Here is a 16,102-nt window from a genome sequence, read left to right as displayed (position 1 = left end):
CGGTTGCCACAGTAAAGATCGTTTTACTTTCACTTTCAATCCCCCCCCCCCCCGTCGATTCCCTAGTATCCAGCAGGCTCCAGCGAAGATCCCGGGTCCCCAGGCATCTTCTCCTGCAGGTGCAGCCTCCATCTTCTACCCAGATCCCCTCGACATCCAGGGGCGGGCAGAACAGGGGGTTGCCATGGCAACCCCCTGTCCTGCGCTGCCATTGGTCAGAACTCCGTTCTGACTAATGGCAGGGGATAGGAGGAGATCGCAGCTCTGCGACCTCACTCCTATCCCTTAGGCTGATCGGGGCTGTTGCTGAAAACTCCGATCAGCCCTATTTCCCGGGTGATCGGGTCACCAGAGACCCGATCAGCCCGGAATTGGAGAAAATCGCATGTCTGAATTGACATGCGATTTTCTCCGATCGCCAACATGGGGGGGTTTCAGGACTCCCCTGGGCGATGTGCCGGGGTGCCTGCTGAATGATTTCAGCAGGCATCCGGCTCCGGTCCCCAACCGGCTAGCGGTGGGGACCGGATTTCCCACGGGCGTATGGATACGCCCTGTGTCCTTAAGGACTCGTAATGCGGGGCGTATCCATACGCCCTGTGTCCTGAAGAGGTTAATTTGCATTCATATGTATTATATGCCCTGGCATTCATGAATTTTTCTTGGTATCCTATGTATTATTATTCACCTACTTTTCTTTATTTGCCTTTCTTTGTCACTTATACAGTACATATATTTTTCTATACTCATCTGACTCATACTCATACTGACTATACTCATTCCCACCTGATATGTCTCCTATTAATCATTTATTATATGTGGCCATTGGTTTCTATTCCCTATTGGCTGTGTAGCGACTTGTCCCAGTCTGGTCCGAGGGGTTAAACTTTTCCAAGTTTCTGGCTTTGCTTAGTTGCTGTCATAAAGCCCTGACCTGTCCATAGGTCTGTCTCTTTAGCCATTCAGATACCTTGTGTGACCACAGCTGTTCACTGTCTAGTGCCTGTGCCTTTGTCTGTGAATGAACTTTGTTTCTGAATCTAGCATTCTGTATTGTATTTTGCTATCTACTATTCTGACTTTATCTGTGTTTCCTGGATTTAACCCCATGGAAAACTTTTTTTTTTTTTTAAATCAACTGGTGCCAGAAAGTTAAACAGATTTGTAAATTACTTCTATAAAAAAAATCTTAATCCTTTCAGTACTTTTTAGGGGCTTTATACTACTGAGGAAATGCTCATGACCACAGTGCTCTCTGCTGATCTCTGCTGTCCATTTTAGGAACTGTCCAGAGCAGGAGAAAATCATCATAGCAAACCTATGCTGCTCTGGACAGTTCCTAAAATGGACAGAGATCAGCAGAGAGAACTGTGGTCGTGACATAAGAGAAATCCAAAAAGAAAAGAATTTCCTCTGTAGTATATAGGCCCTAAAAAGTACTGGAAGGATTAAGATTTTTTAATAGAAGTAATTTACAAATCTGTTTAACTTTCTGGCACCAGTTGATTAAAGTTTTCCACGGGAGTACCCCTTTAACCCCGCTTTCTGACTTTGCATCTCTCTGGTTCTCTCGGTTATGATTTTGGCTTGTTGACTCTGATTTATCTGTTGGTTTGTTTGTCTCCCTTTTGTATTTGCAATGTGTGTTTTATTGTATTCATATACACAAAAATCCCCCATGGGGTACCCGGGGTATTTAATTCATAAATTCCAATTCCCTTCAGGGTTAACAACCCCTCCGGGACTAAGACCCCCGACTAGGGTCACCCTTTTAAAACTTCACTTTTATTTGTTATTTATTAAGATCAAAATGAGGTGCCAAAAATAATACAAAAGAAGGTGTTTAAAAACACAATATATAGGAATTGGATTGGTCCATTACTGGTTCCACTAATTCTATTTCCACTAAGGCTTCCATGTTAGGGACTCTTTTATTCCAATATTCTGGATCCTAAGACTCCAATCTTTATAGTCCACATAACACACAACCTCCTCTATCTGATTTACCAATTCCTATTATTGCTATTTAAAATGTGTTCCCTAGCATCCCCCCGACGTTTCGCTGAAGAGACCCAGCTTTATCAAGGTATAGGACACTAATGCTGGGAGTGGGTAATCACTGTGGTATATATGTCCTCTGTTTGTAGGTGTGGTCACTTTCCAGTTTACTTTGGCCAATTAGGGACTGCCACATCACTATTTCGTCTCTTAGTTATGATTCTATATCCTGTTACCTTCTGTCTTATTCCCGGATCACTTCCGGGTTATCTAAATCATGTGGTACCTATTTCCATCAGGACCTATCAAAATTCACGTTCCATCCTTGTTTCTTACTTGTTTATGATTCGTAATCCAATCCAGGTAGATATTATAGGCTTTCACCTTCTTACGTCACTAAGCCAACGATGTTAGTGCGATCAGGCATGCACATTCCTTCCCGTCCTACCCCTACTATCATACCACGGCTTTTCTCTATGGTATTTCCGGCACTTGCGCAGTGGGTTCAGTATTCCCATAGTAACAAGCAAACATACCTTGGCGCTTGCGCGATATCTCCCGGCTTCTCCGTGTTTGCGATCTTTCTCCACGGAGCTAGTGGCGCACGCGCACTATGGTATTCCCGGCGCTGGCGCATTGGGTGTATGTTGCCATAGAAACATGTAAACAAAATAATTAGCTCTATGACAGCTCTTGATCTCTCCATATGGTGTCATCTTAATATATTGTTTTATCTATTATCTCTTCCTATTAGTTTATGTTCTGTACCGGAATTATAGATACAGTAACCCCCCGACCTACGATGGCCCCGACATATGATAAAATCGACATACGATGGCCTCTCAGAGGCCATCGCATGTCGATGTCAGCATCGACATACGATGCTTTTATATGTCGGGGCCATCGCATTAACTGCTATCCAACAGCGCAAAATGCTTAAGCTGCTGTCGGATAGCAGTGTAATGTGCCCCAGCAGGTTCACTTACCTATTTCCGCTGCTCCGGGTCCACTTCGCGATCCTCCGGTGTCTTGTGCATCTTCTCCAGGGTCCGGGCCTCGCTTTCCGGCGTCGTTATTACGTCACTACGCACGCCGCGCCGGCGCAGCAGCGTAATAACGTCACCAGAAAGCGAGGCCCGGACCCTGCAGAAGATGTGCAAGACACCGGAGGATCGCGAAGAAGACACCGGAGCACCGGACAGCATCGGGAGCCCCTGGGACAGCATCGGGAGCGGTGAGGACCTGGTCCGGAGCGACGGGGACAGGTGAGTATAGCTTCCTATACTTTACATTGCACGGATCCCTCAACATACGATGGATTGGACAAACTATGGGTCGTTTGGAACAAATTACCATCGTATGTTGAGGGACCACTGTATATCTACATCCTAACCATATTGTAATTATTACCCCCACGGTATGGTTATTAAGGGGAGTATAAAATAGGGATACAAGACAATTTACTATATAATGGCCTATTATCTTATTCATTTCTTTGTTTATTTTCTTATAGATAGATTCTTCCGGATTTAACCAAGCTGGTCCACTAGGTAAGTATCACATGGATTAGATGTATAAGGGTGTATGAATAATTTTATCTTATTTCTTATTTTATTCTTTTGGAACAGGTCACTTTACTTCTATCAAAATAAAACCCATTCAGGTAAATACAGGAAGGACCCTATGCAAAATAACAGGGATGTAATTAAAATGTCATTGGCAAATTACCCACTTCTTCATTTAGTACTATTTTAACTACTATTCCACTCACTATATTACTAAATTGACTATATTTCAACCTATTTCATTCTAAAAATGCAGAGTAGGAGAAACCTTCATTAAGGCCATTAGATGATCTGCTCATCAGACGGAAAATCCATCTAGCTTCTTCCTTTTGGAGGAGATTATCTATCTCTCCTTTTCTTGGCCCCAATTGACTGTGGTAATTCCCCAAAATTGGATTGCTTCCAAACTATTCTTCTTACACTTCTCATGTGTCTACATATTGGGGTCTCAGCATTGGTGCGTATTGTACTCAAATGTTTACCCACACGTCTCCTCAGTTGTTGAACTGTTTTCCCTATATACAGTTTCGGGCAACCACATTTTGCTGCATAGACTACGTTTTTACTGTTACAGTTGATGAACTCCCTGATTTCATATTTCTTTCCATCAACTGGGTTAACAAAAGATTTGGTCCGTGGCATGAACTTACAGTTCACACAATGACCACAAGGATAAGAGCCTGGTGGTGGTAAAGTTGAGAGCCAATTCAAATCACTGGAAACTTCTATATCCTTCTGATGGCTATGTCATAGAGCTAATTATTTTGTTTACATGTTTCTATGGCAACATACACCCAATGCGCCAGCGCCGGGAATACAATAGTGCGCGTGCGCCACTAGCTCCGTGGAGAAAGATCGCAACCACGGAGAAGCCGGGAGATATCGCACAAGCGCCAAGGTATGTTTACTTGTTACTATGGGAATACTGAACCCAGTGCGCAAGCGCCGGAAATACCATAGAGAAAAGCCGTGGTATGATAGAAGGGGTAGGACGGGAAGAAATGCGCATGCCTGATCGCACTAACATTGTTGGTTTAGTGACGTAAGAAGGTGAAAGCCTATGAGATCTACCTGGATTGGATTACGAATCATAAACAAGTAAGAAACAAGGATGGAATGTGAATTTTGATAGGTCTTGATGGAAATAGGTACCACATGATTTAGATAACCCGGAAGTGATCCGGGAATAAGACAGAAGGTAACAGGATATAGAATCATAACTAAGAGACAAAATAGTGATGTGGCAGTCCCTGATTGGCCAAAGTAAACTGGAAAGTGACCACACCTACAAACAGAGGACATATATACCACAGTGATTACCCACTCCCAGCATTAGTGTCCTATACCTTGATAAAGCTGGGTCTCTCCAGCGAAACGTCGGGGGGATGCTAGGGAACACATTTTAAATAGCAATAATAGGAATTGGTAAATCAGATAGAGGAGGTTGTATGTTATGTGGACTATAAAGATTGGAGTCTTAGGATCCAGAATATTGGAATAAAAGAGTCCCTAACATGGAAGCCTTAGTGGAAATAGAATTAGTGGAACCAGTAATGGACCAATCCAATTCCTATATATTGTGTTTTTAAACACCTTCTTTTGTATTATTTTTTGCACCTCATTTTGATCTTAATAAATAACAAATAAAAGTGAAGTTTTAAAAGGGTGACCCTAGTCGGGGGTCTTAGTCCCGGAGGGGTTGTTAACCCTGAAGGGAATTGGTATTTTATTGTATTCCTGACAAATTTCTTGACCTGTGACTGAGTATTTTTGTAGTTTGTTATTTTGACTTGAAGTGTGTAGTGGTGGTGGATCCGTCAGTTAGGGCACATAAGCAATAAAATGGAACAGGGGTTCCGGGTGAGTTTAGGGCCTCACTAACTCCCTGTCCAGATGTGACAGGCTGGTTGTCAAATACATAAAGGGGTGTCTCCCAGATTTTGGGAGCTCCTGGCTATTTTCCAATTGGCATGGTTCGTGGTTATATTTTTTCATATGTAGGATGCAGTAGTACTGCCTCTGCACTTCCCTGTACTAACTTGACTTTTAGTACTGTGGTATTAGGGTAGGCTGTGGCCTTATTAATCCATTGGGAAGTATTGTCACCAATTTGTGCATGGTTATTTTGAAGTCTCATCCTTTTGTGTGATCTTCTATGGAGTCTTGCTTCTGCTCTGTCATGTAACAGGGTGGATTCTCTAGTCTGCATATATTGTCATTTTCACATATTTTACATGTTCTTTGTACATGCACTCGTCCTTTTTTGTATATATGTTGCAATAAAGATGTTGCTTTTTTGACCAGTCTTGATCTACATATGCCTTATCCTTTGTATTGATTATTTATATGGTGTAGGATCCATTTTGGGGATTCTTCTTTGTGTGTGTGCAGATATGCCACAAAGCCAAACTGTTAACAGCACTAAGGGATGCAACCACTGGAAAATATGACAAGATATGAGGACAAGACTTGAATTAATAAAATGAGTATATCATAGTAACAAGTACTAGATGTCCATTATACCTTAAACTAAATAATAATTGACAGCCTTATTTTGAAATAATTTTTATCCAGGCATTTTATATGTTTAACATTTTATAATATTATCTTCTCCTGTCAGTTATATCTCTAGAGTCATGCAAAAGATACATTCTGTTTTAAGGTTATTCATGGCAACAGAAGCCTGGACTGATGGTACATCTGTTATATACATGTACTGGGATTACAATTCAGTCATTACATAATACAGTGCCATGTTCTACTTATCTTTCTCTAGGCATATTGTATTTTGAATTATTAGCAGATGCAGCAACTGCACAGAATGTTACTCCCAGCTGGGTTAGAAATGCCTCATGTAAATGTGTTCATCTTGCTTAGAAATCAGTGTTTTATTTATAGCCACGATCTTGTTAGGCAGATAAACAGTTTAATAAGAAATATCTTGTATAATCATTCATCCCTGAGGAATGTGCATTAGCATTACAAGTTACACATGACAGCAGCAATGACAATATCATGTTTATTTTCATATCAAACAACCAAAACCACATACATTGCTACATTAGCTGAGAAAGTGACACACAGAGATGCAGCTAGGTCGCTGGCTACTGTTCCACCAATTTTTCATGTGGCAAGTGTTACACGAGCTCAGCTGTCAGGTTACGGGGTTGTCACATATAAAACTAATGACAATAAGGCACTAGGAACATGGTTGCCTTTATGTATTTCTCCCTTCCAGAGACAGACAATAATTCTGGAGCAATATTTTAAGGTCACCTAATTCTTGCGGTGATTTACATTGAACGAAATCTATAAGACGTGGTGGCGTTACTCATGAAACAGTTTCCTAAGTATACTAAACAACAAAGCCATTACTGTTCTGTACTTATATTGAAGAGTACAAACAACTTAACAATACCTGATACTACTGCAGTGGCTATTGTGTTGAAGGCTGTAGGTTGTTTTCAAACAATAGGTTTTATAAATTACAGCCCAAGGAACATTCATCGTCATATAGCTCTTTTCTAAATGCATCTTCAACCTGTTCTCCATCTAGAGTAGAAAATATAGTTCTATTCATAAGAGCTAAGTACTTAGAGATGTATTGTCCCCATACAAACTGTTGCATAGTCCGCCCATTGGGCCCATTGTCCATCAGAGAAGGTCAATTATGTTTATCACAGTCCCAAGATGACTCTTAGGTATCAGATTTTTCTTCTGGAGTTTCAGCAGGAGTTTCTCCTGAAGATGTTCCTCCTCCTTCAGCTCCTTCATCTAAATAAAAAAAAAGAGAAACTATAAATATGTAACAAGTTCTCATAGTTATAAGGCCTTATGACGCTGCGGTAGGGACGTTCACGATGCACGAAATCCACTGCACAGAAATACTCTGCATATTTTCCTATGAGAAGACACACAGGGCTACCTACAACAGCCCTGTGTGTGCAGTGAGGTTTGGAGGTGGAACCGTGAGTCACAGTCACGGTGGTGCACCTTCATCGGGAAGCCCAAAGCCCTGATGAAGCACTAATGAGTGCAAAACGTCTGCTGTAGCTTCTTGCTGTACACCCCCTTCATGTTCATCCCTCCGTGACGTTACTTGCACTTTGCTTGAAGACTGTCTGTAGTAGAGCACCAATGTATGACTCCAGCATAATTCTCCACGCTCCTATTGTACAAGAATTGCTATAATGATTCCTTGTGCCGATGTGATGGCAGTGCCCAACTATCCTGTTTTTCTCATTCTGGAAACTAGTTGACTAAAAGTTGCCTAATTTTACATTTAGAATAAAAAAAACTGTGCAGAGGTTCCCATAGCCTTTAAGGGGATAGAGTCTGTAACCATATTTACTGGTCTTTAGTAAAGAACGCAGCCTCCTCTTACTACCCCTGGAAAACACGTTTTGTTTGGCCATGCATTTCCTCAGCTGTCCCAGACATTTTTCCTACACTCTATGGCTTAAAGAGGAAGGTCTGAGTAAAACTTGTTTAATTTGCTTGTTTACAGAGACTGCTAAGTTGCCTGAGATATTTACATGTAACAATCTGTTCAATACTTTATTGTTGTTGCTTGTTATGCAGTTTATTGGGTATATTCTATTAAAACACATATAACCCCTATTAACAGTACGATATTACTCTCATGTGACCGCAAAGGAAAAAAATATTCACAGAGAATAAATAACATGTAATAACATCCACCACCACAAAATATTACACATGAAATATTGCCCATACATATATCACGTCAGTGGTCACCTGATTTATTGCACAGATATGATTGCCATCTAATAGTCACTTCCTGGTCCCTATTTCTGTTTCTGGATATATGATTTATTGTATTTATTTACCATACTGTATGCTAATGTCTATTGTGGCCACTGCCACTATGTGGATATACTATTATTACTATTTTTTGGTACGTGTATCTATCTGTTATTACAAGCTAATGTCAATTGTGGCCACTGCCACTATAGAATATATAATATAAGACAATTTCATATATGACCACTGCTATTATGTGTACCATAATGAAACCTTGCATTTCATAGAGAAATCACTTACAGCGTATTACCATCTTGACATTCAAGGGTTAATACCTATGAGGTACCATGAGAACATGCCTTTGTTTGGCATTTAACTACACTATAGAAGGCAGGATTCTGTTTCTTGGATGCCGCCCTTCTGAATTTGAATTCCTCTATTATAGACTAAGTGCGATACCTGAGACTGGCCAGTCGGTGGGAGGACACGATCTTCGCTCTGGGATGACGCCGCACAGGGGAGGCGCAGGACGCTGCAGCCGTAACCCCAGTGGCGTCATCCTGGGTGGGGAATTAAGGGACTCCCTCTCCCAGTCAGAGGTAGTTCTCTCATGACGTAGGAGACACGTATCACAAAGGGGAGTGGTAAACATGTATAAAAAGACCGCGAAGGGTGAGAATGGTTGCCACTGCCACTCCACCCTGCCGGGATACTACAGCCTGAAAACATGTCTCCCTGATGAGCCAAGCAAAACGCTGCATTGGAGGCCAGGTTATTTTGTATTAAACATGTCAATTTATGACTAACAAAATATAAGGCATTCCTTTGTTTATGCATGATAGCACATGCACATTTGCACCTTATATCCTCAATAACTGTGCACATTAGGCTGATCGGAACTTGTGTAGGGATAGGGACGTGTAGGGATAGGGACCTGAGCCATGGGGGTCGTCCTTATCAGGACGAGTGCCCCAGTTACATGCCACACAGTGAGGGAACGGTGTGATTAGGGGCCAAATCTGCATCTCACTATAGGGACTAATAGGGAGTGCAGGGACAGCACACATCTTCCCTGCTATCTCTCCTTATGTCTCCCTTCTAAGGTCCCCTATGATGTCTTTTAAGACCGGAAGATGTGTAATATAATAAGCCACTAAAAGTGACTATTAGGTGGTAATAAATGACCACTGAAGTGATATACTGTATTTATGTACAATATTTCATGTGCAATATTTCGTGGTGGTGGATGTTATTTATTCTCTGTGAATATTTTCTTCCTTTGCGGTCACATGAGAGTAATATTGTACTGTTAACAGGGGTTGTATGTGTTTTAATAGAATATACCCAATAAACTGCATTTTATTTGTAAGTCATACCCCAGTTTTTTAAATTTTTTTGGAGTAATTTGTGATGGGGAATTTGTTATAGCCTGTATTTGACTTATTTCTGAGCTATCTTATTTTGTTGCTTGTTATATATACACAGTAGATATACTATATTTTTGATATACTGTAATATTGTATTGTATGATGACCGTACAGCTTTGGTTGCTGGCCTTATAGGTTGCGGTACTTGCCAGCACTCCCATACCCTATAATGATAACCGACATAAAGGATGTTCAGTTTCTCAGTTGGTAGCTAACACTGAACGGTCTGAACATCACTCTTGGCCCAGAAAGAGTTGAAGGCTGTCACACCCCCTTCCATAGACTTGCATTGAGGAGGTGGGATGTGACATCATGAGGGGGCGGGGCTATGACATCACAAGCTCCTGGCGCTGGCTCCAGTGTTCGGAACAGTTTGTTCCAAACGCTGAGCAGCAGAGTAAGAGAATTTAAGAGAATATAGCAAGGTGTGAACCTAGGGCTTGACCATCAGTGGAGACAAGTAATTTGGAGGTCAGTGTGGCCAGGGAGGACAGCACCTATTTACTGTGCATCTACAGCAGGTTGTCCATTGCAGAGGTAATGCAGTATAAACTGAAACTAGGGACACAGGTCCTGCATAAACGCTAAACATTGGCTTGCCTAGTGTACTTGCCCATGGATGTAAGTTGTCCTCCCAACATATCCAAATGAGGCCTAAAGATTCACAGAAAGCAGTGAGTGTCCTATTAAATCATTGCTGCTTTAGAGTTGTAGGCTGAGGTAGTCTAGCCAAAAAAAGTGAGCAGCTTGCAAACTCTTGCAAGCTGCTTCTGAATCAGTGTGGCAACCCGGAGCAGGTCAGCTCTAAAGTGTTTGCTAGGGTTGTGAGAGATGTCCCAGTATGGCTCTAAAGTTGGATGGGGGGGGGGCTTTACTCCTACCTGAGGAGTCTACACCTGGATCAAGGAGGGATTGTATGTGACATTAGCCTAGAAGGGGCTTGTGACTGCTATAAGGCCTAACATGTGGCACAGTTGGTTCAGTCTTCTGACAAAGTGGACTGAATAAGAGGGTGATAGGAAAGGCTAGATGAGCTTCTAAAGATAGGATCGGAACAGTAGTGATCATCTTCCTGTGTACACATTTAACTGGATTCATACATTTATTGTGGAAAGTTCTAAAAAAGTGGTATGAGGTCAACACCAATTTTGGGACGGTGTAAAGACAAGCCTGAGGACCCTGTAAAGTTAAAAGAGAGCTGTATGAGAAAGTGATAATAGTTGTGTTTTATGTACTGTTTACATTTTGTAGCAATAGTTATGTAGCAATAGCTATTCTAGAGTGTACTGCACCCAGCAAGCTTCTGTACCTTATGGAATCTGTAACCATTAAATGTGTTGTTCAACCATAGATTAACCCCTTAAGGACCAGGCCATTTTACACCTTAAGGACCAGAGTGTTTTTTGCACATCTGACCACTGTCACTTTAAACATTAATAACTCTGGAATGCTTTTAGTTATCATTCTGATTCCGAGATTGTTTTTTCGGGAAATATTCTACTTTAACTTAGTGGTAAAATTTTATGGTAAATTGCATCCTTTCTTGGTGAAAAATCCCCAAATTTGATGGAAAAAATGAAAATTTAGCATTTTTCTAACTTTGAAGCTCTCTGCTTGTAAGGAAAATGGATATTCAAAATATATATTTTTTGGGTTCACATATACAATATGTCTACTTTATGTTTGCATCATAAAATTTATTAGTTTTTACTTTTGGAAGACACCAGAGGGCTTCAAATTTCAGCAGCAATTTTGAAATTTTTCACAAAATTTTCAAACTCACTATTTTTCAGGGACCAGTTCAGTTTTGAAGTGGATTTGAAGGGTCTTCATATTAGAAATACCCCATAAAAGACCCCATTATGAAAACTACACCCCCAAAGTAGTCAAAATGACATTCAGTAAGTGTATTAACCCTTTAGGTGTTTCACAGGAATAGCAGCAAAGTGAAGGAGAAAATTCAAAATCTTCATTTTTTACACTCACATGTTCTTGTGGACCCAATTTTTTTATTTTTGCAAGGGGTAAAAAGGAGAGAATTTTTACTTGTATTTGTAGCCCAATTTCTCTGGAGTAAGGACATACCTCATATGTCTATGTTAATTGTTCAGCGGGGGCAGTAGAGGGCTCAGAAGGGAAGGAGCGACAAATGGTTTTTGGGGGGCATGTCACCTTTAGGAAGCCCCTATGGTGCCAGGACAGCAAAAAAAACACATGGCATACCATTTTGGAAACTAGACCCCTCGGGGAACGTAACAAGGGGTAATGTGAACCTTAATACCCTACAGGTGTTTCACGACTTTTGCATATGTAAAAAAATATATATTTTTTTTACCTAAAATGCTTGGTTTCCCAAAATCTTTACATTTTTAAAAAGGGTAATAGCAGAAAATACCCCCCAAACTTTGAAGCCCAATTTCTCCCGATTCAGAAAACACCCCATATGGGGGTGAAAAGTGCTCTGCTGGCGCACTACAGGTCTCAGAAGAGAAGGAGTCACATTTGGCTTTTTGAAAGCAAATTTTGCTCTGGGGGCATGCCGCATTTAGGAAGCCCCTATGGTGCCAGAACAGCAAAAAAAAAAACACATGGCATACCATTTTGGAAACTAGACCCCTCGGGGAACGTGACAAGGGGTAATGTGAACCTTAATACCCTACAGGTGTTTCATGACTTTTGCATATATGAAAAAAAATAATTTTTAACCTAAAATGCTTGGTTTCCCAAATTTTTACATTTTTAAAAGGGTAATAGCAGAAAATACCCCCCAAAATTTGAAGCCCAATTTCTCCCGATTCAGAAAACACCCCATATGGGGGTGAAAAGTGCTCTGCTGGCGCACTACAGGTCTCAGAAGAGAAGGAGTCACATTTGGCTTTTTGAAAGCAAATTTTGCTTTGGGGGCATGCCGCATTTAGGAAGCCCCTATGGTGCCAGAACAGCAAAAAAAAAAAAACACATGGCATACCATTTTGGAAACTAGACCCCTCGGGGAACGTAACAAGGGGTAAAGTGAACCTTAATACCCCACAGGTGATTCACGACTTTTGTATATGTAAAAAAAAAAATATTTTTTTTTTACCTAAAATGCTTGTTTTCCCAAAAATGTTACATCTTTAAAAAAGGGTAATAGCAGAAAATACCCCCCAAAATTTGTAACACAATTTCTCCCGAGTACGGCGATACCCCATATGTGACCCTAAACTGTTGGCTTGAAAGACGACAGGGCTCCAAAGTGAGAGCGCCATGCGCATTTGAGGCCTAAATTAGGGACTTGCATAGGGGTGGACATAGGGGTATTCTACGTCAGTGATTCCCAAACAGGGTGCCTCCAGCTGTTGTAAAACTCCCAGCATGCCTAGACAGTCAGTGGCTATCTGGCAATACTGGGAGTAGTTGTTTTGCAACAGCTGGAGGCTCCGTTTTGGAAACAGTGGCGTATCAGACGTTTATCATTTTTATTGGGGAGGGGAGGGGGGCTGTGTAGGGGTATGTGTATATGTAGTATTTTTTACTTTTTATTTTATTTTGTGTTAGTGTAGTGTAGTGTTTTTAGGGTACAGTCACACGGGCGGGGGTTCACAGTAGTTTCTCGCTGGCAGTTTGAGCTGCGGCAGAAAATTTGCCGCAGCTCAAACTTGCAGCCGGATACTTATTGTGAACCTCCGCCCATGTGAGTGTACCCTGTACGTTCACATTGGGGGGGAGAAACATCCAGCTGTTGCAAAACTACAACTCCCAGCATGTACGGTCTATCAGTGCATGCTGGGAGTTGTAGTTATGCAACAGCTGGAGGCATACTACTTTGGCTGGGGATGCTGGGGATTGTAGTTATGCAACAGCTGGAGACACACTGGTTTGCTACTTAACTCAGTTTGCCTTCAGCTGCTGCAAAACTACAACTCTCAGCAGTCACCGACAGCCAACGGGCATGCTGGGAGTTTTAGTTATGCAACCAGCAGATGCACCACTACAACTCCCAGCATGCACTTTAGCTGATTGTGCAAGCTGGGAGTTGTAGTTATACAACAGCTGAAGGTACACTTTTCCATAGAAAAAATGTGCCTCCAGCTGTTGCAAAACTATAAGTCCCAGCATGCCCATAAGGGAATGCTGGGAGTTGTGGTGGTCTGCCTCCTGCTGTTGCATAACTACAGCTCCCAGCATGCCCTTTTTGCATGCTGGGAGCTATTGCTAAGCAACAGCAGGAGGCTGTCACTCGCCTCCTGCTGCTGCTGCTGCTCCGGGCACAGGTCAGGTCAGTCCCTCGCCGCCGCCGCCGCTCCTGGGGCCCCGATCCCAACAGAGACGCCGGGGATCGGGGTCCCCAGCACCCGGGGTCTTCTTCCCACACCCGCTCACGTCCTCCGGAAGAGGAGCGGAGCGGGTTGCGGGAGTGACACCCGCAGCAGGCGCCCTGATTGGTCGGACGACGAATCAGGGCGATCGTGAGGTGGCACCAGTGCCACCTCACCACTGCTGGCTATGGCTGTTCGGGGCCGTCTCTGACGGCCCCGATCAGCCAGTAATTCCGGGTCACTGGAGACCCGATTGACCCAGAATCCGCCACAGATCACTGGACTGAATTGTCCAGCGATCTGCGGCCATCGCCGACATGGGCAGTCATCATGACCCCCCTGGGCGATATGCCCCGATGCCTGCTGAATGATTTCGGCAGGCATCGGGCACCGGCTCCACTCCAGATGGCTGCGGGTAAAGCACATGACGTTCTCATACGTCATGTGTCCTTAAGGACTCGGAAATGGAGACGTATGAGAACGTCATGTGTCCTTAAGGGGTTAAAAAATAGAAAAAGTAAAATTTCTCTGTTGATACCAACACAGTCTCTACTGTTTCTTTAAAGAGGGACCGCTGAAACACAATGTTACGTTTAAAAAAGACATATGGACTGGGGTTCATCTCATGAGACAACCTTTTTAACTAAGTATACAATAAATGTTTAGAAGTACTAATATAATTACCTTGAGATACACAGAGCTCCGCTAGTTTCTGTGGCAGATCTGAAGTCTCAGCTCCTGCTGGAGAACCTAAAATATCTGGTAAGGCATTGCGGCGACCTGATCTTCCTGATGCTGCAAAATCTGTAACCACAGGCTCCACATCAGTCATTTCTGACCTCTGTCTTCATAGCCACATCTGAAAATTAGAACATGCAAATGTTAGATTCCCATTCCTAGGTGTAAAGCACTATATCTAATATGTATAATAAATAAAAAAAGACAAATTTATTTTAAAAAAATGCTTTCTTTGTAAATGTCTACTGAAGAGTACCTGTCATCTAGTAAAACTTTTGCTATGTTATTCCTTATGAAATGTTATGCCTATTTGCCATATATCTTCATTAAAAAAAAATCTATCTTTCCATCAGTTTTATACCTTGTGGCCACTAGGGGTCTCTGTTCTGTAGCATTCAACAGGCCCTGCATAGCACTCGGACTTGTGCCGGACTGGCGCAAGTCTGAACTCTGGAAGTGCTGGTGGGTCGGGACATGAGCGCGGCTCTGCATACCTCTCGTTCCCTGCCTGTCAATTATTAGCAGACTTTATAAAAGCATAACTCAAGAAATAATAGGCAAAATTAAAAAAGAAAAAATGCAGGAGCCTGAGGATGAACAGGGGAACAGACAAGGAGGATAATCCCTCTTAACTTTGCGGCAGGTACTCTTTAATGAAATTACTGATTTCATATAATTTATTATTTACATTTGATTGCAAAGACAGACTTTCAACAGGCTTTACACTATGGCCACTGTCATTAGGAAAACCTAGCAAAAGTTTTGATCGGCAAGGGTCTGAGTGTTCATACCTCTGAGAAAGAGAGGGAGAAGTTCACAATTGGCATGTTCTCTCCCGACTCCGTGATACATGATCCAGACAAACTCGCTATGTAAGTCTAGGAGAATGTCTCGATCACGTGACTCAGCTGGGTGGAAAAGGCAGTGAGAGGAGCATGCGGCGGCAGCAGCACAGACTTTTTCCAGCTCATTATCCTGATCTGGGGAAGTCTGAACACTCCCGTCAATCAGAATAATTTCATGATGACTGGTACTCTGCCCCTAGACATCTTATCCCCTATCCAAAGGATTCAATAGGGTATAAGATGTCTGATCTCCCTGCAGCACCCGGCGTTCGTTTAGAATGCCGTCTGCAGCATCGGAGGCTCGTTACGTCATGGCCAAGCCCCTCTAGACATCACAACCAAACTCTCACAACTCTACCATAGACTTGCATTGAGAGGAAAGGCCTGATGTCACAAGGGAGGGCCTGGCCATGACATCAGCGCCGCATCGCTAGTCATCAGGCACGGAGCGAAGTTCGCTCTGTGTA

General features: G+C 42.4%; 2 protein-coding genes across 2 annotated transcripts in view; one reads left to right on the top strand and one right to left on the bottom strand.

Moving 5' to 3' along the window:
- The window catches only part of LOC130362270 (uncharacterized), a 158,732-nt gene that overhangs the window by 35,836 nt on the left and 106,794 nt on the right, over positions 1–16,102 (top strand). Inside the window, exons 2-3 of the mRNA XM_056566458.1 lie at positions 3,512–3,548; positions 3,627–3,661. The gene's annotated coding sequence lies outside the window, so the exon portion shown is untranslated. The remainder of the gene's footprint in view (positions 1–3,511; positions 3,549–3,626; positions 3,662–16,102) is intronic.
- Positions 6,138–15,282, bottom strand: PKIB (cAMP-dependent protein kinase inhibitor beta). The gene is made up of 3 exons (XM_056563600.1): positions 15,152–15,282; positions 14,737–14,897; positions 6,138–7,337 (listed from the first exon to the last, which is right to left on the bottom strand). Exons 1-3 carry the CDS (start codon positions 15,280–15,282, stop codon positions 7,261–7,263), a joined length of 369 nt encoding a protein of 122 aa, XP_056419575.1. The 3' UTR covers positions 6,138–7,260.

Source organism: Hyla sarda, chromosome 3 (genome assembly GCF_029499605.1).
Source record: "Hyla sarda isolate aHylSar1 chromosome 3, aHylSar1.hap1, whole genome shotgun sequence".
Taxonomy (NCBI): Eukaryota; Metazoa; Chordata; class Amphibia; order Anura; family Hylidae; genus Hyla; species Hyla sarda.
This window is presented reverse-complemented; position numbering and strand designations above follow the sequence as displayed.